Source organism: Pelodiscus sinensis, chromosome 3 (assembly GCF_052426305.1).
Source record: "Pelodiscus sinensis isolate ZL-2025 chromosome 3, ASM5242630v1, whole genome shotgun sequence".
Taxonomy (NCBI): domain Eukaryota; kingdom Metazoa; phylum Chordata; order Testudines; family Trionychidae; genus Pelodiscus; species Pelodiscus sinensis.
The window spans coordinates 90,203,630-90,230,294 of NC_143054.1; the positions used below are offsets into that span (position 1 = coordinate 90,203,630).

Genomic DNA, 26,665 nt, shown 5'->3' on the forward strand with positions numbered 1-26,665 from the left:
TTGCTAAGGAAAATCAGTAAAAGCAATGTACTTTACCTTTCACATTAGTTACAGAATCCTGATAACTAAGAATCAAGAAAATGAATTAAAAACCTCAGTGTTCAAGAACATGAATTAAGGATGTCACATGTTAAACACTCTATTCTGATTTATGTTTTGTCAAAACCTGCAGGGTGGGTGAGAAGTGGTTTAATAGAAAGGCCCCATTATGTTAATCAAAAGGTAGGTGGAAGGCCAGAGTAGTGGAATCCTCTTCCCAACAGGGAGGGTCTTCTAGCTGTCAGAGAAAAGAACAAGATCATTTTTCCTCTCAGCAGCCACAATGTGATGTGAGGACACTTTAAATTATCTGCCATATGCTGTTGGGATTCCCCAAAGAAGAGCTGGTGACAGGCAGCACACACTTCCTCTTTACAACAGTAGGTCATTCCACCAGACCACTGGGCTCTTTGTTTCATGGATGGAATGATCCCACTCATTCTTCGGATCAGCCTCTAGGGGTATGTCTACACTACCCCACTAGTTCGAACTAGCGGGGTAATGTATGCATACCGCACTTGCAAATGAAGCCCTGGATTTGAATTTCCCGGGCTTCATTTGCATAAGCCGGGCGCCGCCATTTTTAAATCCCGGCTAGTTCGAACCCCATGCCGCGCGGCTACACGCGGCATGGAGTAGCTAGTTTGGATTAGGCTTCCTAATCCAAACTAGCTGTACTCCTCATTCCACGAGGAGTGAAATGGAATGAGGAGTACAGCTCGTTCGGATTAGGAAGCCTAATCCGAACTAGCTACTCCGTGCCACGTGTAGCCGCGCGGCACGGGGTTCGAACTAGCCGGGATTTAAAAATGGCGGCGCCCGGCTTATGCAAATGAAGCCCGGGAAATTCAAATCCCGGGCTTCATTTGCAAGTGCGGTATGCCTACATTACCCCGCTAGTTCAAACTAGCGGGGTAGTGTAGACATACCCCAGGTAGTTAGTTTGATTAATTTTACTTGCCTTGATCCCTAGCATAGTGGGATAATATAGCTCTTGCCATTTAGCTAAAACAGAGCCCTGCTTAAGAAACTTACATATTCAAATCCATTTCAATGCTCTGAATATCATTAATTTCAACAGAAACTGCTTCTTAGTGAAATGGATTTCAGGCATCAGACTCTTATATGACAGGTGATTTTGTCACTATGCAAAATGTGAAACCTGTAATCAACTTGTTATGGCATTTCACAAAAGTCTGTGACAGTAAAGTAAGTAAACTGTCATTTGGGCAATCAGGTCTTGAAATCCTGCGGGGAGGGGGAGGAGGGGAGGGAAGTGCTTGACATTCAATCTTCGTGGTAGAGATGAGGTTAAAAAAATAGTTTAAGATGACTACAGTTTTTCTGGTTTGAATAGAGTTCTTGGTGAAATGTATTTAAGCTTACAATAATTTTCTCCTAGGTATAACATTTATATTTTTTCTCGTCATTGATCACCTCCACCCCCAATTTCATGGTAATACATAAAAGGTCTATGATTTTAACAAGTGTGTTAAACTGAAGTGACATATCCTTCCCTCTTTATCACTATTGCATTTTATCTTTTACCAACATTAGTTTGAAACTAGGGTAGGTATAGTGGGCAAGTATCTACACTGATTTACCTAGAGTTGTGTCAGACTGTATAGACATGATATTGGTGGATGGAATGTTGTGTACATATGCAAAATTTCTTGTGATACATGTGTGGGCATATTACTAAGGGAAATTGTAACCAACGCAAGGTTGCAAAATAGTATTTCAGTTGATTCACCTAGAAGCTTCACCATTTGGGCTGACATCTCCCCAGCTTGTTCTTTGCCCATGAACAAAGATTATTTGGGGGAATACAAGTATAATTAGGTAAATTATTACTAAGAGCAAGTAGAGTGGGGAAAGAATACACCCTTCCCTTCTCCTTGTGATAATTTTAATATTACAATCCATCCTATGAAATCACTGATGTTTGAAAGTTAACATTTGCGTAGTAATTCCTTCAGTGAGAAGCAGTCTCCTGCCTTGTTTCCCAGAAAATCAGTTTTGATCTGAGCATTTGAAAACTACTTGCTGAATACACACAATAGAGTGTAAGTTAATTAAGTATGAACCAAGAAAACAAATACACTGTCCATGTGTGCACAACTGACTTTTCCGCACCCTGAACTACATGGGCTACAAAATGGATCCAAACTGCCCTGGGGAAAGTTCAGAGTGTCTGCTCGGCAGCTCTTTCAAACTAGCTCCTCCCTGGCTGATTACAAGTGCTCAGAAGTGAGCCTCACAGTAGTGGATATAGGGATAAGGATATAGTATACCTACACTCCATGAAGTTCATCAGGGTGTAAAGTCAAGGGACTCTGGTCTTTGGCAGGAGGGATTGAACCTGTGCCTTTACTGCATGAGCTAAAAGCCAACTGCCTCTTAACTAAGGCTGTAAATCAGACTTAATTATCCCTTTTCAGTGGTCTCAGTGCCTATGGATTACAAGAGCATAAGGTTTTCATTTTTCGAAATAGTATTTTGATTGTTAAGAAAACCTTCTGAAGGGGGAATCAAAAGCAAACCTATGTTGTGTGGAGACTGTTACAGATTACATAGCTAAATGAGAGATACAAACTCTTCCCAACCATCTCAGTGAAACACCCACTAGAGGATAATTTAAAGGTTGTTATTTGACCAGCATTAGTTGAGAGGGAGGGACATGTGCCTGGCTCTTTGGCACCCTGCTTGCATGAGACCAGGAACTCCCATGCTGTTTGCAGAAATCTAGAAAGACTCCATAATAAACATAGGCCATGCGATCTTCTCTTGACCTTAACTACTCATCTGATTGCATAACAGTGCCCCAAGGATTCAAGAATATTCACTAGGAGATAGATCTAAGGATTTCAAGCAAGTCCTCACAAGCTGAGATATACAGTTGAACTGGCATGTTTATATTCCTTTTTTCTGCTTTGCTAGCTGATTTTCTTTCCTCCTCAGTGCAACTGCTGGTGAAAAGAAGCTGGGGCAGAAATGGAGAGGAAAGGCTGCAGAGGTAGAGAACAGGATGTAACCGTGTAGTGCAGGGAGCTATGAGCTACAGAGCTCCCAGGGAAAAAGCAAGCTCTGGGGGAATGTGGAGAAGGCAGGAAGGAGAATGATCCAAGGAAGTTAAATAGCATGGAAAGAAACACAAAGGATTAGCATGGAAGGGATAGAACAAGATAAAGGCAAAGCGTTGAGGGAGAAGAGCAAAGGGGAAGTGGGAAAACAGAATAAGGACAGACAGATGGAAACACAAGAACTAGGAGAAGGGAGGAACTATAAAGATGGGGAAGAAGTGGAAGGTACAGAGATCCATGAAGGATTGTGCTCTATTATTATTTTCACTGTAAAGATTTGACAGTGTAATAAATGTGTTGGAGTGCTAACAGGAAAGTGCCCCTCTGTTTTGGTTCTAGGGTCACAGAGGTTTCTACCTCATCATATGACAGTGGTCAGTCTCCAGAAATTCCAGGAGCTACTGTGGCATTGTTGATATTGAAAATAAAGTCAAATTAAAATCAGACATAATATGAATCAAAATAACAAGCATGAATTGGTGGCATCAGTTAATAAAACACATAAATGAAGATGTTAAGGGTGGTGCTCAAAGTAGACAACCAAAGTTCCCTGGTAGATGAAAACTATTCTATTTCTTGCAGGGCACTTGTGAGTATCAAGTGTCTCTGATTTGCCATGGCTTTCTGATCACGTGGCCTCTTCTTGTTCTCCAAAGAGCTCCTTCTGCAGTGACTTGCTATGCTGAGGTGGATCCATGACCTGGATCTTGTGTGTGATGTCCTTGGTGTTTTTTTATGAGTGATATGACAAGCACGTTTACTTCTGTCAGCACCATCAATAGCAAGACAGTGTCTTCAAGAACCAGTCTCATTTTTTGGTTTTGCTTAGATGGCTTCTGTTCCCCCTGTATGGCTGATCCTCAGTGGCAGTTATGTCAGATGACATTGTGGATGGTATAGCTACAGCAATTTTGTGCTTGGAATTGTCATTTTAAAAGGCATACCGGAGCAGTCGACAAAGGCTTCCCTTGTCGACCGCGCTGCATCTAGACTGATCGTTGGCACAGCGTGGCAGCCATTTTTATTTTAACGAAGCGGGGATTATTTAATCCGCTTCTTTGACTATGCCGAGTAAACTATTTTACATGGCTCCGTCGATGGAGCCATGTAGTCTAGACGTACCCACGGTTATTATTACAGACACGTATGATCTCAGCAGGCTTTGTTTAGGCTTTAATAGTGCTCATGCATTGAGTGTCCAGTTTTCCGGAGTAAGGCATTCATTCACAGTGAGCATTCAGTGGACCTGCATATTCATTGTGCAAGTCTCTGTCTAAATTTGATTAGTAAATCTAGAGTGATTCCTGCAATTCATAATTGTTATAATTGCTAAAACAACAGCACTAATCAGTAACTCAGCCAAAAGAGTGACTTCCCTGGAACATTATGTTGAGTGCTTCTGATGACACAGCAGGTAAATGGCTTTGCACTCATAGATATTGGATGGTTTACATGATTTAATGCTGTCAGTTTTTCCCAAACTTTATCCACATATTTTGGACACCTTGGAAATAAAGAAAAAGCTGGAACATCCCAGTCAGTGCAAATATTTTCCATAGTGCTTTGTAAGACACTGAATTTGTCTCTTCCAACAATTTTGAGCAGCATCAGAAATTGTATTTAGTGTTCTTATAGCTGTGTTAGTCCCAAGATATTGGAGAGACAGAGTGGATAAGATAATATCTCTTATTAGACCAACTCCTGCTGGTGAAAAAGACAAACCTTTGAGCTATCAGAGAGTTGTTGTTAACGGTTCTAAATCCTGCTGGAAAGGGATAACAAGTGGAGTTCCTCAAGGGTCTGTTTTGGGACCCGTACTGTTCAATATCTTCATCAATGATGTAGATATTGGGATAGAGAGTACGCTTATTAAGTTTGCGGATGATACCAAACTGGGTGGGGTTGCGACTTCTTTGGAGGATAGGGACATAATTCAAAATGACCTTAGCAAGTTAGAGAAATGGTCAGAGGTAAACAGGATGAGGTTTAATAAAGAGAAATGCAAAGTGCTCCACTTAGGAAGGAACAATCAGTTCCATACATACAAGATGGGAAGCGACTGTCTAGGAAGGAGCATGGCAGAAAGGGATCTAGGGGTCATAGTGGACCACAAGTTGAATATGAGTCAACAGTGTGATGCTGTTGCCAAAAAAGCAAATATGATTCTAGCTTGTATCAACAGGTGTGTTGTAAGCAAAACTCGTGAAGTCATTCTGCCGCTCTACTCTGCACTAGTTAGGCCTCAGCTGGAGTACTGTGTCCAGTTCTGGGCGCCACATTTCAAGAAACATGTGGAGAAATTGGAAAGGGTACAGAGAAGAGCGACAAGAATGATTAAAGATCTAGAGAACATGACCTATGAAGCCAGGCTTCATGAACTGGGCTTGTTTAGTTTGGAAAAAAGAAGATTAAGGGGGGACATGATAGCGGTTTTCAAATATCTAAAAGGGTGTCACAAGGAGGAAGGAGAAAATTTGTTCCTCTTGGTTTCTGAGGACAGGACAAGGAGTAATGGGCTTACAGTGCAGCAGGGGAGGTTTAGATTGGACATTAGGAAAAAATTCCTAACTGTCAGGGTGGTCAAATATTGGAATAAATTGCCAAGGGAGGTGGTGGAATCTCCCTCTCTGGAGATATTTAAGAACAGGTTAGATAGACATCTGTCAAGGATGGTGTAGGTGGAGCTTGGTCCTGCCTTGAGGGTGGGGGGCTGGACTCGATGACCTCTTGAGGTCCCTTCCAGTCCTATTATTCTATGATTCTATCCAGAGTTCTTTTTTAGGTCTGGGAAAGATACAGATACATACAAGATTCAACAGATTTTTTATAATAATATATGGAGATATACCTATCTCATAGAACTGGAAGGGACCTGGAGAGGTTATCTAGTCCAGTCCCCTGCCCTCATGGCAAGACTAAGTACCATCCCTTTATCATAAGCACATATTGTAAGAAACCATTCAAGGTGAAGTAGCTTGTTAACATTCTTCTGGACAAAATTGTGGAGTTAGTTGGTTACAGGTTGTTATAATAATTTATAAGTCCAGTGTTTTCATAAAGATGATGACTTTTAGTGTCTAGCAAAGTTCTGAATTTAAACTCCCAGGCTGATCTTTTGAAAGTGTTGTGCAGGTTTCCTTTGAGGATAAGAACTGTCAAATATGGAATGATCTCTTTGTGAAAAGTGTCCACTCAGAGATGACAGGGTGTTTTTATCTTTTATCATTTTCCTGTGAGTTCATCTGAGAAAATAGTGATTGTCTGGTTTCTTCCACATAGTTGTTACTGGGACTACATAGTATGTTGTGATAGGCATGTGTATGCATCCATGGATCTTGAAAGGTATGTTGTGTAGGGAAGTGTTGATTACTGCAGAAGCAGAAACATCTGCAGATTCTGCAGTTATTCTGGCGGGATCTAGTGTTGCTTTCAGTTGATGTACCTGTTCTGTGTGGAGCTTGCTTCTGATGATGAGTTTGGTGAGGTGGAAGAAGGGGTTGTTTAAAGTGTGTGTGTATGGGGGGGGGAGAGATTTCCCATCCTTTAGCTCCCTCCACCAGATCTGCTACTATACCAAACCCACTCAAAATTTTCCAAGCCCCTTTCCTCATTTCAACAGCCCACCAATTCTCTGATCCCTTCCAGTTAACCTGCCTCTCCACAACCCTGGCCCTTCCATGCAGGGGCAGCCCGAGGCAGGCTGACGGCAGCTGGCGCCCCAGGCAGAATGTGCGATTGGCACCCCCGCCTCCACAGCCCTGAATGGTGTGATGTCATCATTGGGCACCCCGTTTAATGCGGCGCCCTAGGTGACGGCTGAGTCAGCCTATACTCAAGGGCCACCCCTGCTTCCATGCCTCTAAGCTTCCCACCATTCATCCCTTCCATCTTGGGTTGCCAGGTGTCCAATATTCAACTGGATAGCCCAGTCAAAAACAGACTCTAGCAATGGTGCTGACCAGGCCATTAAAAGTCCAGTTGGCGAGGATGGTAGGCTCCCTGTGGCTCCTGGAAGCAGTGAAATCTTCCTCTGGCTCCTAAGCAGAGGGTCAACCAAGGACAAGTTCTTGCATCACTAGAGCTGGCTCCACAACTTTCCTTATATGGGAACTGCAGCCAATAGGAGCTGTGGGACAGTGCCTGTGGCAAGAGCTCATTTCACAGAGCTCCCTGACCCCTCATGTTGCTGCTTCCACAGAGCCTCTCCTGGAAAGTACTGCCCACAGCCTGCTTCCAACAGCCTCTTCAGCATCCCAACCTTCAGCATCCCAACCCCCTGCCCTAAGCCTGAGCCACCTCCCACACTACAAACTTCTATACCTCAACCCCTATCTCCAACCCCCCCCCCCCAGAACCTGGACCCCAGACCAGAGCCTGTATCCCTTCCCACACCCTAAGCGCTGCCCCAGCTCCGAGTCAGACACACCTTCCACATCTTCAACCCTTCCTTTGTGGCCCCACCCAAATCCAGTAGCTCTGGCATTAGCCATCACCCCTTTCCAGCCTCCTGTAAGATGGGGCGGGGCGGGAGTGCAGCCAAGGGGAAGGGGGAGAGCAAATGTGTTTGGTTTTGTGGGATGAGAAACTTGCCCGCTCAATGTCTATCCCCTCTGCCTCCTGCCTTTCTCTGGCTTTAGAGCAGGGCGCGCTGGGGGCGGCCCAGAGCAGCGGCTTCTCTTTCTGAGCAGCCAGGAGCAGGGGCTAGGATCGGGCTCCCCGGAGCCGCCCCTGCAGCTGGCGCGGAGGCGCTGGGGGCACAGTGCCAGGACTGAGACGGGGGGAGCGTTGCCAGCGTTTTGCGCTGCTTCTCCAGTGCTGCCCGGCAGGCGGCAGCAGAGAGCTCCTCCCGCGCCCGGTCCGTGGCTGGCTCTCCGAGCCGGGAGCCACCGCCTCCCCTTCCAAAACCGGGAGCGTGGGAGGGGGCCTGGCCGCTGCCAGTCCCCCCGCAGCTCCCGGACAGGAGCCTCGTCCCCACCGCCGCCCCCGCCCGCCCCCTTGTCTGACCCAAAGAGCAGCTCCCCCGCCTCCCCCCGAGCAAGCTCTGTGCGAGCATCTGCCGCTGGAGCGTGTGGCAGGCAGCCACAGCCGCTCCCGCCGCCGCCCACCGCCAAGGCCGCCCGGCTGCGCGGGCGGGGTGGGGGGAGGCACTTCGGAGAAGTGGCGATTTCACCACTGAAGGGGGAAGCCCCCCTATGGGAGGGGGTGGAGGAGGCAGCAAAGTCGGTGGCAGAGCCCGAGCCCTAAGGGGAGTGGGAAGCCCTCCCCTCCCCGCGCCTCCGCCGGGCTGGGCTGGAGCAGGCAGGCAGAGCAGCAGCAGTCCCCCCGTGGCGAGCCAGCCCGTGCCATGCCGCTGAGCAGCCGCCGCCCGCGCCGTGCCACGCTCTCCTCCCGCTGCTGCACTGGGAGCCCGGCCGGCGCCGCATGGAGCAGCTGAAGCCTTCGCCCAGGGGACGCGGGAGAGCCGGCTGAGCCTCCCGGCGGAGGGACAACCGCCGCTGTCGCTGCCCGAGAGCGGCTGGGGAAGGAGCAGGCGGAGGAAGGGGGCAGCGCTGCTCGGGCAGCCGGGGAACCCCTCGCCCAGCATGAACTGAGCTCGGCCGCCCTGCAGGCTTCGCGAGCCGCGCTGCGGGGCAGGCTTTGAAGCCCAGATGCCTTTGGGGCTTCCCAGCACAGCGCGGCTGCTCCTGCTGGCACCTGGCGCAGCATTGCCCCCCGCGCTGCCGCCGACGCGCTCGCTGGAGGCTCGCTCCGTGGTCCGCGGGCAGAGCGACGGTAGCGGCGGCGGCGGGCTGCGGCTGCTCACCCGGCGCAGCGGGTCCTAATGCCTGTCACTTCCCGGGACTCGCTGGCGGCGGCGGCAGCAGCAGGCAAAAGCCCCCGGAGCCCCGCGCAGGTTTGCCTGGCCTCTCCCGCAATCTGATTGGATCAAGTCGGGCTCTACGTGGCGAGGGGGTCTTGGAAACCATGGGTTATTGCAGCGGCAGGTGCACGCTGATCTTTGTCTGTGGCATGCAACTGGTAAGTGACACGCGCTGTGTGCGGGTCCTCGGCGAGAGTGGCAAAGCCGTGCAGGGCAGAGGCTGACACATGGGCTGCAAGGGGGAGGTGGAAGGTTAAAAAAAAAAGACTTTTTAATGGATCACTGACACACGGTATCATTCATCACAGGGAGCTTCTGCCCCAGCTGCCTTGAAGTATCTCCCGCCTCCCCAGAACTTGGGAGACTCCTTCAAATGGGAGAGATCTGGTACTTTGGATATGTATTAGAAAAAATATCGTTACGGGTTTTGCTTAGGGAACTATTGAGTTGTGTACATAAAGTAAAGTTAATTTAGAGGGGAAATAAACCCCTGAGGACAGTTTTGACAGGAATTGACTAAACTTGGTGTCAGATTTAGCGAACATATTTAGTTAGCACTCAGTTTAAAGATTGTTATATTGATAATCCTGAACAGCTTGCCACACAGGTGTAAGTGAATTTACCTCAGATTTTTTTTCTGCAGCTATGTTTCTTCTTGCAGTATTAGTGGCCAATGTTTAACTGCATTACATTATTAAAGAAGTGAAAAAATATGTGGGAATTCATGGCAGATACTGTATTTACAGCCATCAGACATACAAACCATAGTGAGTTTAACGAGTATGCAGTAGAGGTCCAATAACTTAGAAAAGATTTAAAGATAGATCTACTTATGAGAAGTACAAAATAGATAAACATACTGACTGCACAGGATGGTGGAGTTTGTAGAATTCAGATTAAATGTGATACTAGTACAGTACACATTGTTAAGGACTCAGCCACACACAAAAATGTCCTGTCTTTGGATTTCAGTTGCCCAAGAGTGGAACATGTAGTACAGGGTTTCTTTAAGCAGTCAACCTTGATCAGGAAGGAGATCATTCACACTACCCATTCCCCTCTATCTCTTGTTGCTGGAAAAGCCTGAGCTGGTATCAATGGCAACCAGCATTGCCAACAATTCTTCCAATGTAGGCAGGTACTAAGAAGACTAAAAAAGAGGAAGAAAACAGTAGATTTCAGGGACCTAAATCAGTACAGTACATAACAAGTAGATTTATCAGTAGAACTGAAGTACAAATGTCTGTGGTTTTTATATATGTTGTGATCAATCCTTCATTCTTCTGTATTATGGGAAGCCTTCTATTTGTACAAATGGTCTTCTCCTCAAAAGTTATGCATATGGTGTATCCTGGTAGACTTGATTTGTTCATGTGCAATCTAAAAAGAAAAGCGTGAATAGAAGTCTGTAGTACAAGGAATTGTAGGAATGTAACCTTTTCCGAGCATTTTGGAAACACAAAGTACATCATTGAAGTTTTCCAGATTTATTAAAGTTTCAGACCCATGCTTTTCATTTTCTTTGACAAAGACAACAAAAAGTTTAATGTTCTTTATATGGACAAAAGATTCCTTTGAACAAATATTAGCTTGAGTGAATTAATTTATGAATGTGAAAAGATGTAAAATACATTCTTCTTTATAGGGTCTTTGTATTTGCTAACTCATTTTGTGTATGTATAAAAACAAAAACAACCTCCAGGGATGTATGAATTTGTGATCAGGTAAAATAATGGAGGATCTTGTTTCACATTATATTACTTTTGTATTTTAACTTGGTAGGATGTTATAGAATAAGTAAAACATAACCTGAGTACTTTATTCCATCCCTGTTTTTAAAAAAAGTTGAGAAACAATATATTTTAAATAGCTTGCAAGGCACTACTATTGCCCCCTTTGACCTGAGCAGTTACCCAAAAAATGGGGATTTAGTTAGGTTGTTCCAGTTCGGAGGAGAAAGCAGTAATAGGTTCTTCTCTGATTCAATTTTATCTATTTAAAAAAAATGTATAAAGTCCTTTGTCAATGAATGCAGAGAGAATCAAATAGCAGGAAACCGATTATTTTGCTCACAGCACCAAGAGTACTTTTAACCAGCACCCCAAAAAACATCTCCCAATATCCTCCAGGGTCAGCCTCTATCAGCTGTTTCTTCAGGCTCTCTCTCTGAGTGTATGCCACATTTTTCTTTTTATTCAGCCTTCTCTCCACCCCCAATCCTATTGAAAATGATATTCAGCAAAAGCTCCAGGATTGGTTCACATATTCCTTGTTTTAAGTGGGGGCTTATATTTACAGTTATACTAATTAAATGTGTATACAGACCTATCAATCTCCATGAGGGTTTTAACTTAATCTATAACAAGTTTTCAGCTGGCTCATGATAGTATGAAGTGTCCTGAGAAACCTGAAAGCTTTAATTTCTTTACAGCACAATAGGGGGCACCTTACTAATAAAACAGCTGAATCATAGTGCATCTGTGTAATGACATTTCAGTAGGTTTTTATGGAAGAGTGCTCATTTACATGAAAAATATAGTTGGCCATAGAAAAATACTCTTTTCTCACTTCTTAATAATCGCGTTCCTCCCATTTCTGTGCCATCACATTGACATAGGTCATGAGCCTTCAAACCCTTTCTCATATGAATACTTCTACTGTTTGATTGGTGTGACTTTGTAAGGACTCCTTATGTTTAAGTCCTGCTCTACAGTAGAAAATTAAGTTGGCTTAACTATATTTCCTAGCTTCAGAGGGGTAGCCGAGTTAGTCTATAACTGGAAAACTTAAAAAACAATTAATAGAAAACATCTGAAGAAGTGGGTTGTACCCCCAAAAGCTCATGATACCTCTACATGTTTTCTTAGTCTTTAAGGTGCTTCTAAATTATTCATTGTTTTTATATTTCCTATGGGTTTGAAAAATCAACATCCCTGATCACTATAGTTCAGCCAACTTAAAAATTGTATTGACAGTGCTAAGTCAAGGTAGATTTCTTCTGTTGATGTATCTACTGCTTCTCAGGACATGGATTACCTACATCAATCAGATGACTGAACCAAAGAGCATCAGTGGTGTAGCTGTAGGGGAGTAGCTTGCCACTTTAGCATTTTTCGGATAGATAATTCCCTAACTGCCATTGCTCAGGGAGATGGTGTTCTTACAAAGATAGAAGAACTCCTTCCATTGCTGCAAGCTGTGCTGGCATAGCTCTGGCACCATAGCTATACCATAGTAATCTGTATAGAGTAGAATGGCCTACATTTTTTAGGATTCAGGCCATAATTAGCAGCCATATTAATGCAGATCATGATTTTTTACAAATGATGAAGAGTCAACTGGCATGATATAGTGAAAGAGCATTAGTTGACTGTTAGTCATTTTTTTTATCCACATCATTTTCAATAGAGAAAAAAATTAATTGAAAAAACAGTGGTTTAATTTTTAAAACAATTATAAAACATAGAAAAATGTTCTTTTAAGGGAAAAGTTTCAAATTTTAAGAAGGAAAAGTGTTTTGCAACTTGGTTTATATTAAAATTTTTGCATAATTTGCTTAGTATAGATGTTGTGATTTAACTAGTCTTAGCAGGATTACCAAAATATGTAATACAATTCAATAATGTGGGTCGCTAGAAAAGTTTCTGCAGGCTCATGTGTACCATGTTTGGCTAATCTCTGAAATGTACCATATAGGCTACATTTGCAAAGAGCGCATCAGGAATGCAGATAGATGCAGTTGAGAGGTCCGGCTTAAACACAGGATTATTTTTATAAATGCAGTTTAAACACCTATTGCTTGTGCAGTGTATACTATATCATCCGTTAGCAAAAGGATCCAAGAATAGTTTGCTTCCAACTGCACACAGATCAGTTCTTCCTTGCTTAACATACATTTTCCTTCCTATTTGTGCTCTCACTTACACTATGCAAAGCAGCTTTTGATAGTTCATTTTCTTCTATATTTGTTAACCCATAAGAAAAATTAATGCAGTTGTGACTGTTGCAGGAATGCTGTATCCAGTCTGGTACCCACAATTCAAAAAGGAGTTTGGTAAATTGGAGAGATTCAGGGAAGAGCCAAGAGAATGATTAAAGAAAACATGCCTTGTAGTGATAGATTGAACATCTTGAGTCCATGTAGTTTAACAGAGAAAATTAAGGGGAGACTTGCTTGCATTCTATCAGTATCTACAGTCTATCAGTATCTACCTGCAGTCTATCAGTATCTACATAAGGAACAATGTATTAATAGTTTCTACAGTCTAACTGAGAAAGATAAGATGAACCAGTGGCTGGAAGCTGAAACTAGACAAATTCAAACTGGAAAAAAAGGCAAAGTTTTACCATTAATCACTGGAACAATGTACAAAAAGTTATGGTGGATTCTCCTTCACAGACAGTTTTTAAATTAAGATTGGATGTTTTTTTCTAAAGGATCTGCTCCAGGAATTTATTTTGGGGAAATTCTATGGCCTATGTTATACAGAAGCTTCAGAGGGGTAGCCAAATTAGTTTGTACAGGATAAACTTAAAAAAAACCCAAATAGTCTGGTGGTACTTGAAGGACTAACAAAACATGTAGATGGTATCATGAGCTTTCGTGGGCACACGAAACAGACCAGTCATCTGAAGAAGTGGGCTGTGCCCACGAAAGCTCATGATACCATCTACATGTTTTGTTAGTCTTTCAAGTGCTACCAAACTATTTGTTGTTTTTGAAGTTATACAGAAGGTTAGATTATCACAAGGGTTCTTTCTGGCCTTCGAATCTATGAATTTTATCAGGTTAGAGATAATTTGGCTGATGTCAGGTCCAAAGTGTTAATTCATTTAGTAAATGAAAACAAATCTCAGTATACCTCTTAATTCTCCAAAGATATTGAACTGATTCTTTGTAAGTCTCTCTCCCCTTCAAGAGGTCATAGAGAATGAATGTGTGTGAAATGGAATCTCAGTTTCTTTCAGTTCTCACCCAGATTTCATGTTGCTTTGAGAGACATTTTCTAGTATTCTATCTCTTCTCCTACCTCTCTGACTCTTTCTTTTTGGGGTCTCCTTTCTCATTAATAGCTCGACTGGCAGCCGCCTATGCTGTTGCTTAACAACATTCTCAAGCAGCAACATGAAATTGACCTTATTAGCAGCTTCAGGGCTGTCCTTAAAGCTCTGAAGATCAGTAATGAAAATGACCAGTTTTGTTTCCCTGTGTTGCTGTGTGTGAGAGAAGACTATGAACAATGACAGAAGCACTGAGTTGGCCATCTGGAACTTCAGGAAGATAGTACTTCATATTTTCAAACTTGAAAGTCATAGTCATAAGCAAAGACTAGAAAGTTTAAGAGTTAACTTAACATTCTGCAGAATTTAATAGTTTATCAGTTCACTTCTCTTAATTGGGAAAGGATCTCACTTCCCAGACACGATTAGGTGAATGGTATTCTCCATTTCTGTGCAATGTTTTATACTATTTCTCTATGTTACTGTTCACATTTTTTCTGTGTGTTCTATACAGTCACAGGGTCCATTTACTATTAAGGCACCTCCTCCTGGAAGGTCTAGATTTAGCTCCATCCAAATCAGTTGCCCTTTTTCATCATGGTGCTTCTTTCAGTCTGGGTCTCAGATCTCTCTCCTTAAAGACTCAAATCCAGCCACATCACTATAGTCTTCTCCTACTGGGGTAGCAAAGTCCTTGTCCAACACTTTCTGCACCATGGTCCAATCTGTGCCACTTTAACAGTTGGTAGAAAAACCCTTCCCCAAGTAGAGAAACTCTACTCCAAGTTCCAGTCCAAGGTCCCTCGTGTTTAGAGACTGTGATCTGTTTGCATCCAGAGCCTGTTGCTGTTTCGTTTGGACTCCTTCCTACTTCTCCGCTCTTATTTTCTGTACATGCAGCCCCTCCCCCACTCTGAATTTATTAACCCAAACTCTCTGCAGAGTACCTAAATCTGTAGTGCTAAACACACCTTCCTTCTCCCAAGGAGTGACTAGAGACTAGTTCCCCGTAGCCCTTTTCTGGTACCAACTTGCTGACACTACCTGTTTCTTTCCTGCTGGACTCCCTCCTCAGTTAGACTTTCAATCCCTGACTCTTCAAGCATCTAAGGGTAATTAATCTAATTTAACCTGCTCTGTTTTGCATGGGGTGGACATCCTTTCACATATACTTGTTTGATTGTAATAAAATTCAAGAGCAAAATTTATTTTCTCTTTTTTAAAAGGCATAGCCTCATCAATTTGTTTGCAGAAAATTTCAGCTACACTTGACAAATAAACATAATGTTTTTGAAATATTACTAATGATTTTAGGCACCTCAATTTTTGAATGCACAAGTTCAATTGCTTTAAAGAGGTCTGATTTTAAAAGGTATTTATTAAGGACTTTCTGAAAGTCAAAAAATTGATACAGCCAGAATCACTAGTCACTTTTGAAATTGCAGGCTTTAATACTTAACCTGAGTTTTATGCTGTTTAAAGTAGTGATCCGTGATCCAGATGCCTAATGGAATCTGACAGCTTGCTTCAAAAACTCACTTGAGCTTCATGGCCTTGCACAAATTATTAACATGAGTGTAGAGAAAATTCAAACAATTTATTTCAGAAACAACAGCTATTGCGGTAATTTCTATACTTATCTGTGATATTTGTGTATGTGAACCAATACTTAGTTACACTGTTGCACCTGTATGCACATTTGTTCTGCTGGAAATAAAGCTCTAGAAACTTTCAAATAGAGGAAATAAATTACATAGAATCAGAAAGTAATACCTGCAGTATGCCTTTCATGGTCAGAGGTGCAACTATTCCACAGTCCACACAGTGCTAGCCTTCATACTTACAGCATTTTCTCTTCCAATTATTGCATAAACTGTAAAACAATGATACATTTAATCAAATCGAACAGAGCTTTATTCTTTGGAGAACAAGTTTGCCTTAGTGATCATTTCTGTAAAAAGTAAGAAATATAACATGACACACTTTGGTTTTAATAGAAAGCAATCTTTATGCTCATTTTTATCTGTCATGAACAGAATGTTTTAAATCATCATTACTGGCAAACTTGTAGATTCTGTCATGTTTTGTGAGTGTTGGCTTTTCATGTCAGAAACTTAGATTAAACACCAGCTTAATGTCTGAAATGAGAATGGTGATTTCAGGTCCGTAGCAGTCTATATCACAGTTCAAGCCCACTTGATTTGGCATAGTTTTATATCATTAGTATCCTTATTTAAGAGAAACCCTTGTTTGAATAGCTTTCAGATTGAATTATCTGCAGTTTTCCAAAGAGCTATGGCTATCCAGGTTGGAGCTGATGTCACTTAGGTTGCATCTCGATGTCGACACTATTTTGGGATATGTCTGATATCCCGAAATTTTGTTTTCCATGTCTTAACAGCACACCTGTAATTTCGAAATGCGATCGAAATAAGGGGCTTGTTATTCCAATGTTTCTGTAAACCTCGTTCCATGAGGATTATGGGATTTGTCAGAATACTGGGCTATTTTGGAATTTGGTGCTGTATACACAGCACCACATTTTGAAATAGACTATCTTCAAATAAGATTGAAATAAGCTACGTAATTTACATAGCTCAAATTGCATAGCTTATTTTGAGCTAGTGCTGCTGTATAGGTACATTCTTACGGAGTAGTATTAGAAAACTCACAGGGTTGTGCCTATGCAATATTTACCTGGAAGTTTTACAGAATAATTAACATTCCAGTCTAGATTTGTTCTTATGCCATGCTCTTCTCCATAGTATCTGAGTGCCTTCCAGCAGTGCATTAAGGGATGTGACTGACATCACGTTTGTGTTCTTTCATCCTCTCTCCAGTTGGGAAGTGTGTACAGGGGAGTATTTTCTTTTGGAATTCTTTTGATAATGACACACATGTTGTTATATTTTTATGTTGGAGAAGGCCAGGTCATAAAAATGTGCCTTGTACTTAGAGCGGAAGGTGGTAGGTTTGTGATGGTCCTCAGTTTCCAGATCCATATACTTTTTAAAAGTACAACGATTCTTTTTGCTTCTGAAACTGGGTCCGTGGATTCCTTCAAAATTGCATATGTGTTTTAAAACAGGCTTGTTTCTTCCTAAACATTTTTTTCTGTTTTTGTTTTTTTAGTTCTGGTAGAAAAAAATGGAATGGATGTAGATGGATATCCTAGCCTCTTTCTATCCCAAAACTTTCTGATGTCACTAACTATACAAAGAAAGTAAACAGATTTACCTGCAGCAGACATTACACAAATGTATATATATATATATTTAAAAACTGCTGTGTAATGCTGAAGAGTTCATTTGAGGAACCAACTGGTTTTGTAACAATTTTTAAGTGAGCAAAAAGTGGAGGGAGAGGTGATAAGCACTATATTTCTGTGCTGTTATTCAGATGAAGTACTCCAGATTGATAACTAAGATCTTTATTTCTTAAGATTTTGGGATATACATGGTGGCATAGCTATTATGTAATTTAAGTGTATTGAGTTGACTTCCAATATGAATGATACAAGGTTATTTTTATAGAAAGATGGCCATAAGCAGATAAGGATTTTCAAAATGGAGCAATGTGAAATAGGGATATGAGGTGAATTTTTCCTGAAGTTGCTTACATATTTTCTTGGTTTAATGGTGTTTTACTGAGATGAAAATAGTGTGATTAGCCTGACATTTATGATTTGACAACACCCATTACTCTCTCTTCTACCTGCTTCTCTGCTAAAAATAGATATGTATCACCCAGGACTTGCTTTGTTATGCCCTCTGTTTGGGCCATTTTCTATTCACTGGTTTCATGTATTAGAGAATTTGTAGAGAAATTTAGTGTAAGAACAAAAGTTTTTAACTATCAAGCATGTTTTATTCTTGTTCTAATGAAGTTTTGTTCTTGGTTTTAAATATGGATAGACTAACAGTGCTCTTCTAGAGGGAAATAACCGCTTTCAATATCTGGTGAGTCACATCATGGAAGATTTAGCTCCTTCTAAGTTGTAAAGTGATAACAAGATACTATAATAGCTTGAATGACACCTCCTTGCCAGAGCCAACCAGTAGGTCCCAAACTACTACCCCGTTTATTTAAAAAATATACAATATACTGTTGTGTTGATGGTGCTTGAAAATGTTTCTGGAAATAACATCTAGAAGGAAAACTATTGATCTCTGTGTTCACTAAGAATAAACATGCATATCTAATAGTTCTATTCAACATGCATCATAGGTATGCATTTTTAATTTAAAATCTTGATTTGAATTAATAAATAACATAAAAATATTTATCCATTTGACTGTTGATTCCTGCTAAAATGTAAATGTAATATAGTATAAAATGAAGGATACTGGTGAGATATAATGGTAAATTCATTTACCTTTCATTCTCAAACCTGATGTTCAGCTATTTATGTAATTGTAAGTTATTTAAGTGAGAAATATTAAACTGGGAAACTAAAGTTAGAAAAATGTTACTGATGTTGAAAACCCCCCACCCTTAACATTGTTTTACATTTCTCCACTGATAGCTTTCTAGAGCTCCTCTTTTTAGGCAATTTAACCTACATATGGTTTAATTCTGGTGCTATTGAATGAACTGAAAAAAGCAGGGGTAGGGGGGCCTCTGAGCCATAGAAAAATTAGTTGGGGGCCACATGCAAGAGAGAACGATAAATAAATAAATAAACCAACCCTCACCAAGGTGGCCCCTCACTGAGAAGGAGAAAGACACTTCCCAATATTCCCCTTGCTCACTAGAGCATCTGGCCCCCAGGCCTTAGCTTCCCTATCCCTGGTATAAATTATCAGTTACATCAGTAGGAGAAGGATTGATTCAGCATGTCCTCTATTTGCATCTAAGTTGGTTAAGACTCAGAGTTTTATTTCCTGCAAATCACAAGTGTCTTGATGGAAGAGATAAGTGGAGAAGACATAAATGTGAAGTTAATTATATTACTTCTAAGAGAAACTTAGTTTTTTTGTCCACTGTAACAGTATCTACCACCATTATATTTTGTATCCCCTTTATAGAGTTAGAGTTCTCTAGTGCAGGGGTGGGCAATATCCATCCATGGGCCAGACACAGTTTGCCAAGGTTAGCCTGTGGTGGGCTGCCAGTGGTTTATTTGCCTGCTCATCTGCAGGTACAGCCACTTCCAGATACCATTGGTCATGGACCGCCATTCCTGGATAATGGGAGCTCTAGGAACATTGCTTCTCACAGCTCCCACTGGCCAGAAATGGTGATCAGTAGCCAACAGAGCTGCAAGGGGCCATACCTGCGGATGTACACATAAATAAAGCATTGGCGGCCCATCAGTGACTCACTCTGGTGAACTGTCTCCAGCTTATTGCCCACTTCTTCTCTAGTGGGCAGGTGAGGTATGGTAGTTAATTTTTAAAAAGCCCTGAATTATAATTGTTCTGTTCCCAAATCTTCAATGGCTTTGGGTAAGTCATTTCACTTCCCTGCGATGTAGTTTCCATATCTGTAAAATGGGGATATAATGATGCATAGTTCTTGGGTAAATCACTTTCAGATCTGCTGAAGAAAATGCTATAAAAGAGATAGGTACTCATCTTCTTCTTTCAGAAGATATTACTACAAGATCCTTTGGAGACTCTGCCTCTATAAGGATCACATCAGTTTCTTCTTAAATTCAGCCACTTCTGTATTGTCACAGCTGCTGCTTAACAGTACAGAGTGGGACAGGAAGTGAACAGTAATTTCTCTTATAGAACTACAGTGGAAATTGAGACAGAGCATAATATAGAACTGTTAATTGGAATTTTGTTGACATAAGCATGAAAGGTATATAAAATGTTACCTGTACTCTATTTAAGTAATGTTGCAGACCTAACAAAAGGGCCAGATTTTGCATAGTACCTGACACATCTCCAAATAATCACACAAAAATAACTTATAGAATAAGATACTATTCACTGAAGGTTTGTTTATACTGCTCCGTAGCTCAAAATAAAATACGCAATTTGAGCTATGCATATTGCCTATCTTATTTTGATCTTATTTTGAAATATTTTATTTTGTAATTTAGAACTGTCTACACAGCACCAAATTTCAAAATAACCCACTTTTCCGAAACATCCCTTACTCCTTCTGGAATGAGATTTACAGGGACATTGGAATAGCGAGCCCGTTATATTTTGAAATATAGATATTTCGGGATACTCTGGTATCCCAAAATACCATCGCAGTGTATACGTAGCCTGAGAGAAAAGGTAGTGAATCTGACTTAGAGACAAATGTTGGCTAATATTTATATCTGAAATCTTAACTGCTATTTGAACTAAAGTAATTCTTTCTCAGGTGACTCATACTATGGTTCACTTTACGAATTAAAAATTCTTTTAGAATTTCTCCACAGAAGGATCTACTAATTGGGTATCAACAATTATTTTCCTTTTAACTTTAAGATAAAAAGGAAGAATGATATTATGATGTTTCTTTAGAGTAATGCATGGGAGTATGAAAAACAGTTATCCAATAATTCATAACAAAATGTAAAGCTTACAGATGTTGGCTATGATCAACAATGGCTCTGAGTTTTTCCTTTATTTTGTGGTCACTGATTGAACAGACTTTCCTAGAAACTCATAAAGCATTGAAACAAATGAAAGAAAAAGCATGTTGCATATCATTGCTGCTTTCACAAACAAAAACACAAATATATTATGCCTAAGAAGTCCCTGTTTAATATTCATTGGACCGACTGGTGACATGGGTTTTTATGAGTAGCTTTACTGGCCAGTGGTGTGTCATTGCATTTTTATTCAAGGTGGTAGTGAAAAAGACAAAAAATATGGGGAGTTTAGGAAACGCTAAAGAGTAAAAGACTGATCTGGAAAATGACTTTACATAAAGATGCTGTATTTCTTGTTAATGCTGTTATAAACCTTTAAAAATAAGGCATACACACCAGGCCCACCCCATGTATTTCACACCAATAGTATTTTAAGTTTCTTTTGAAATTAGTACTCATGATGACAGCCATTCATGGTAAACCAGTTGATGACAATAGTAGTGTTGATTATAAAACTCTGGCTCAAATTGTAAAACTCTGGCTCAAATTTAGTGTATAGTGAAAAGAGAATAAATTGTCTTGTGTTTTCCATGCTAAGCGAAGCCCTCATGATAACCAGCAAAAGTGGTACTTGCAACAAAAAAAAAAAGAAAAACCCAACCACAACAACAACAAACTGCAGCTGGATGTAGAATCTAGAACACAACTAATAATGTTTTGTTTCAATTTTTGGCAATCTCTAACAATAGTTAGGGGCTCTACCATCTAGTGCAATGCATTTTCTTGTAATGAATGTGTAACCCAGAGCTGGGGCTATAATAGTAGGTAAGGAAAATGTTATCAGTCTCTACTTCTGAAAGAGACATTGTGCTGTATAATGCTCAATTGTTCCTTTCCAGATTCAGATTAAGAAAGTTATTTATGCACACTGATCAAGTGCTGTTTGTTGTATAAAATTAGATAGGCATATTATGAAAGGTACCAAAAGGCAGCTACTTTAGCAGGTCCTATGCATGCCATTTCTCATGTATTTGAATAAAAATACTTTTTGTGATTGCTGGTATTTGAAATCATTCTTATTTTGTAGTATGCATTGTGGCAGAGCTCCAGCTGTGCCCCATGGATCTCACATTACTGGTGGATGGTATTAGCCTCAGAGGCTCACTGTGGTCCTGCACACAGTCTCGTTTTCTTTACAAGAGGCAGGGACCACAGCTTACTGAACCATACTCATCACAGGCTTTTTCATGGTTTTGGGGAGTAAGCCCTCTATAGACCTGGTCTCTCTTCTCAGGGAAGTCTCTGTGTTGGTGTGGGGGAGACTTGAGAGGGAACCCAGAACCATCCACTACTCCGGGTTTCAGCCCAGGGACCCTAAGGCAGCAGCAACAAACAGGGTTGCTTTGCTTCCGATAGGACGGCTTTTTCCCTGGGCCACTTCACTTCCCCAAATGATCCCCTCCCTCCAAGTGCCTTCCCTCTGGTATCTTAGCCACATACAGCATTTCTGTACCACTTTTCCTCTTTCTGGGTCCATCGCTCTTTGTCTTCCCCCCTCCTTACCCGGGTAAACCTTTTAAAGGTTTACCACAGGTTTTAATTAGCTGCAGGTGTTTAACGACTTGCCTGAGGGAGCAAGCTAATTAACTAGCCCCCAGGCCTGCCTTCATTTTGTGGCAGCAGTCTCTAGAAGCTTATTTGGGGAATAGAAAGCCATTCACCCAGTGCCCTGTATACCTGCCCTCGATTAGAGCACGGCAGCTTGCTGGTTTGGGTCTGTCACAGCATAAAAATATCATCATGTGTGTCCCTTATCAGTATTATATATGTTGGTGGTCAGCTATTCCTCTCTATACAAAACATTAATGAAACTCCCACAGATAATAAAGTTAGGAGTATAACTCACCACATCATTACTATAATTTATGCATGAATAACTGTCAGTTTCAAATAAACATGGATGTAAAGCAGGAATTGTACAATTCTGTATCAAATCAATGCATATTATTGAGAGAAGACTAGACCCTTATATTGATATAGTTAGAGTGTGTTTGCAATGCTGATGTTAGGAAATAAAAGACCGGTGGTAGCATAAGATGGAAAAGACTCCTTGAGCTTGGCTTTAATACAGAGAATTCTTACAGAAGGCATGTGTTGGAAAATAAGAGTCTATGTGGACATTGACATCATATTAATTGCCTTCAATATTAAGGAAGGGTGAGAGTCTTATGTGCTCCATCAGCAAAAAGCAGCTGGGAAGTCATTTAACTGGCTCCCTGAGGCTTCTCCTTGTGTAAGGGAAATTTGAGTTGTATGGAGCTAGCACACTGACACATTCACCACAGGAGGGCATTCCTGGGATAAAGAGGTATGGCTGGACATTCCTATGACCCATAGATCCGAGGCTGCTGGAGGTTTTGGATCTGGAAGGAGCTAGTTCCAAGACCAGCCAGGAGGCGGTGCCCAGGGACATATTCTTGGGAATCATCCACTGACATCGTATGTATTAAATAACTGTTTATATATGCAGACAGAACTTTCTTTAAAAATGTGCCTCCCCCCATATCCTGTGCAGAGTGAATCTCAGATGGATTAGAGCACTTAGCTAGGCATAGTACCATGTTTTTGTAAATGTTTCCTATTTTTAAAACAAAAATGTCAAATAATTTAAAAGATTATATACCATATTTAGAATGAATGAGGTTATATTTTTAAACACTGAACTGAACACCCTTCATTGAGAGCAGAAACAATTATTTTTAAGAGGCTAACCACCATTCCAGACAAAGTTATTGAGGAATTAAGTGATCTAAACTGAGCTATAACTTCTGTGCTGAATGGAGCTATTGAATGGGTACTCTGTTACATTTGATTATTTGAGAACTTTGCCATTTAAAAAGTGATGTTTTGTTGGCATGGACACCTCAGTAGCATATTTTTATTTGAATCAAAGAGTCTGGGTTTAGTATAGGAGATCCTATTACCTTTTTGGTCTCTGGAGGAAGAATGGACTGAAGAATGGAAGGTCCCAGAAGCACTGATCACTGAGGACCTTTAGTAAAAGATTTAATGTCAATGATTCTAGAGAAAGGGGACACTTGCTTGCTCTGGTACGTCTAGACTTATTTCCACTTTCGAAAGAAGATATGCAAATTTGGTGGTAATTTGCATATCTTCGTCCGATCGTTTTTTCAAAAGTTTTTTTTGAAAAAGCAAGCAGTTTAGACGCAGTTCTTTTGAAAAAAAACCACCTTTTTTTTCAAAAGAACCTGTAAACTTCAATTTTTGAGGAAGAAGGTTCTTTCAAAAAGAGGTTTTTTTTTTTTTTAAAGAACCACGTCTAAACTGTTTGCTTTTTCAAAAAAAACTCTTAAGAAAAAGCGATCGGAAGAAGACATGCAAATTACCACCAAATTTGCATATCTTCCTTCGAAAGTGAAAGTAAGTCTAGATGTACCCTCAGCTAGGGTGATCAGTTGGCAACTGGGAGGAAAACATAGGCCAGTGGGAAAACTCCAAAAAAGGTCACTTTTAAAAGAAATTACAAAAGTAAAAATTGTTAATGTTGGCAAGAATCAGGCAGAGACTAAGCAACCTGTCTTAAATAATTGTACTAGTGTAGGTAGAGCTTGAGTGTAGAACACTGGCTTCACATGCTGTATCTACCTCTGAATAGGTGACATGGCACCAACCCTATAACCTGGTTCTTAGTATTTCCAAACGTGGAGAAACTTTAGCCCGCAGTGTAAATGTACCCTTCTGGAGTTGTCACCCCTTATTTCAAGGATCAGTCTAGTCTTCAGTGATGGAGATGAATATTAGGTCAATTTTTACTAAAACTGTTCTGTCACCAAAGCTATACTGAAACCCAAATGGAGATAAGTATAAGGTCAGTATATTAACATGCTGCCACCTGAATCCCTAGGAATGTCAAAGTTGATCAAGATAAAGCATGGTTCATGAATTGTATTTTTAAAAGGTCAAGAAGTAAAGATGATTTATTTATTTCAATTGAAATTCACCAGGTCCAGGGACAGGGTGAAGGGAAAAGGAATTAAAACTTGAGAGCTATTTATTTGTTTAGAAGATATTAATCAACAATTGTCCCAACCCCAGATGTTTGTGAATATTGTCTATGTCTCCAAAAATATTTTGGGATAGTAACTCCTTTCAAAATGAGTTTTCAAGACTCATTTCTTGCAATGTTTGACTTTGAATTAGTGTTCCCAGAACATTTGGAAGTCTTAGTTTTTCCATAGATAATCTTCTAAGCAACTGAATTTGTGTTCAGAGATTAAATTTTGTTCTTTCAAAGTTTACAACTGAACATTGACTTAATACAACTTTGAAACTTTACTATGCAGAAGAAAAATGCTGCTATTAACCATCTTAATTTAAATGAAACAAGCACAGCAAGCACTGTTTCCTTGCCTTGTTCATTAAAAAAAAAACCTTTTTGTTTTTGGTAGTTCACATTAAACACAGTATTGTATGATAGGGTAGAGTATTTGCCCTTTTTCTCTCTGCTGTCTGATTGCTTACTTCCAGTTCCAGATGAGATGTGTGGTTTACTGGTCACTTCATTACTCTGGTGTTCATAACTCTGAGGTTTTATTGTAGGTAACTATTGGCCAAGATGGTCAGGGATTCAATCCCATGCTCTGGGTTTCCCTAAATGCCTGACTGTTAGAAGCTACGGAATGGATCACTTAATAAATTGCCCTGTTCTGTTCATTCTCTGAAGCATCTAGCACTGGCCGCTGTTGAAACACAGGCTACTGGGCTAGATGGATGATTGGTGTGACCCAGTATTGTGGTTTATATATCACCCTCCAAAAATCATACAAACCAAACAACAAAAACCAAAAATACATTCACTTTTTAAAGAAGCTGTGACATATAGTAAGTAAAATCCATCCTTACAAGGATTATTTACCCACATAATGGTGACCGACTTCCTGCTTTTCAAGAGCTAACAGGCAGTGATGTAGTATGTAGCCTCACGTTTGCCACCTTGAGTATCTTTTAACTACTTAGGTCTCTTATGCACCGCTTCCTTAAGAAGACTTAGTAGGAACAAAAAGATTGAGCAATTGTTTAGAATCTATCTCATTGGCTCGAAAAAAGCTACCCAATTTGAGCTACGCAAATTGCATAGCTTATTCTGAGTGTATTTTGAAATAAACCACTATTCTAAAATGTCCCTAAATCCTTATGGAACGAGGTTTACGGGGATGTCGGAATAGTGTGCTTGTTATTTCAAAAGATATTTTGATGGATATTTCGAAATAACAGGCTTGTTCAAAAGACACGGAATAGCTATTTTAGGATACGGGAAGTATCCAACAATAGCTCCTCAGTGTAGATATTTTCTTAGTTACAATGGACACAGACACCTCATATCTCTGGTAAAGTCTTTGTCATGAAATGTTACTGAAAATCATTAAGGGTATGTCTAGACGACTTTTTTTTTAAACTACCCTTTTTTCTAAAAAGCTTCACCTGCATCCACACTGCAATCATGTTCTTTCTAAATTAAATTGAAAGAAGGCAGGGTTTTTTGTTTTGGTAAATCTCAAATTATGAGTAAGAACGCCTTTTCTGAAAGAGCTTTTTCGAAAAAAGGTGTGTATGGATGCAGAACAGGGACATTTTTTGAAAGAAGGGGCAGTCGAAAAAAGCACAGGTGCCCTGGTGTCCATTCTGTGAATAGCAATCAGGGCTTTCTTTCGAAAAAGCGTCCATGCAGTCTCGATGCTCCCTTTCAAAAAAGCAGATTGCTTTTTCGATCCAGTTTTGAGGTGTGGATGCTCTCTTTCGAAAGACACTTTTTTGAAAGAGCTCTTTCGAAAAAGCTTCTTTCGACAGACGCTTGCAGTCTAGACGTACCCTTAGATTTCTTAAGTCAGTAACACATCTAGTCATGAGATCATTTGTACTCTCTACCCACATAAAATCTTATTACAGTGATATTGCAGTGGTTAATTTTTTCATTTCTCCTTTAAAACAAGAATTAATAATACAAGGGAATGTCATATATTAGCAAAGACACTCTGGCCCCTGCCACAGCACATCAGAACAAAAAGTAGCAGAGAAATACAATGTAATTTTGTGCACTTTGGGGGAAATTAAATCCAGCTATTG

The 26,665-nt window shown here is 40.6% G+C and overlaps 1 protein-coding gene across 3 annotated transcripts in view; it reads left to right on the forward strand.

Annotated features, from left to right (window-relative positions):
• The first annotated feature begins 8,145 nt into the window (after window positions 1-8,145).
• The window catches only part of NKAIN2 (sodium/potassium transporting ATPase interacting 2), a 748,339-nt gene continuing 729,819 nt past the window's right edge, over window positions 8,146-26,665 (forward strand). For all 3 annotated transcript variants that reach the window (XM_006139449.5, XM_014581722.4, XM_014581721.4), the window contains exon 1: window positions 8,146-9,140. In XM_006139449.5, the coding sequence (XP_006139511.1) occupies window positions 9,087-9,140 (54 nt within the window). In that variant the 5' untranslated portion in view covers window positions 8,146-9,086. The remainder of the gene's footprint in view (window positions 9,141-26,665) is intronic.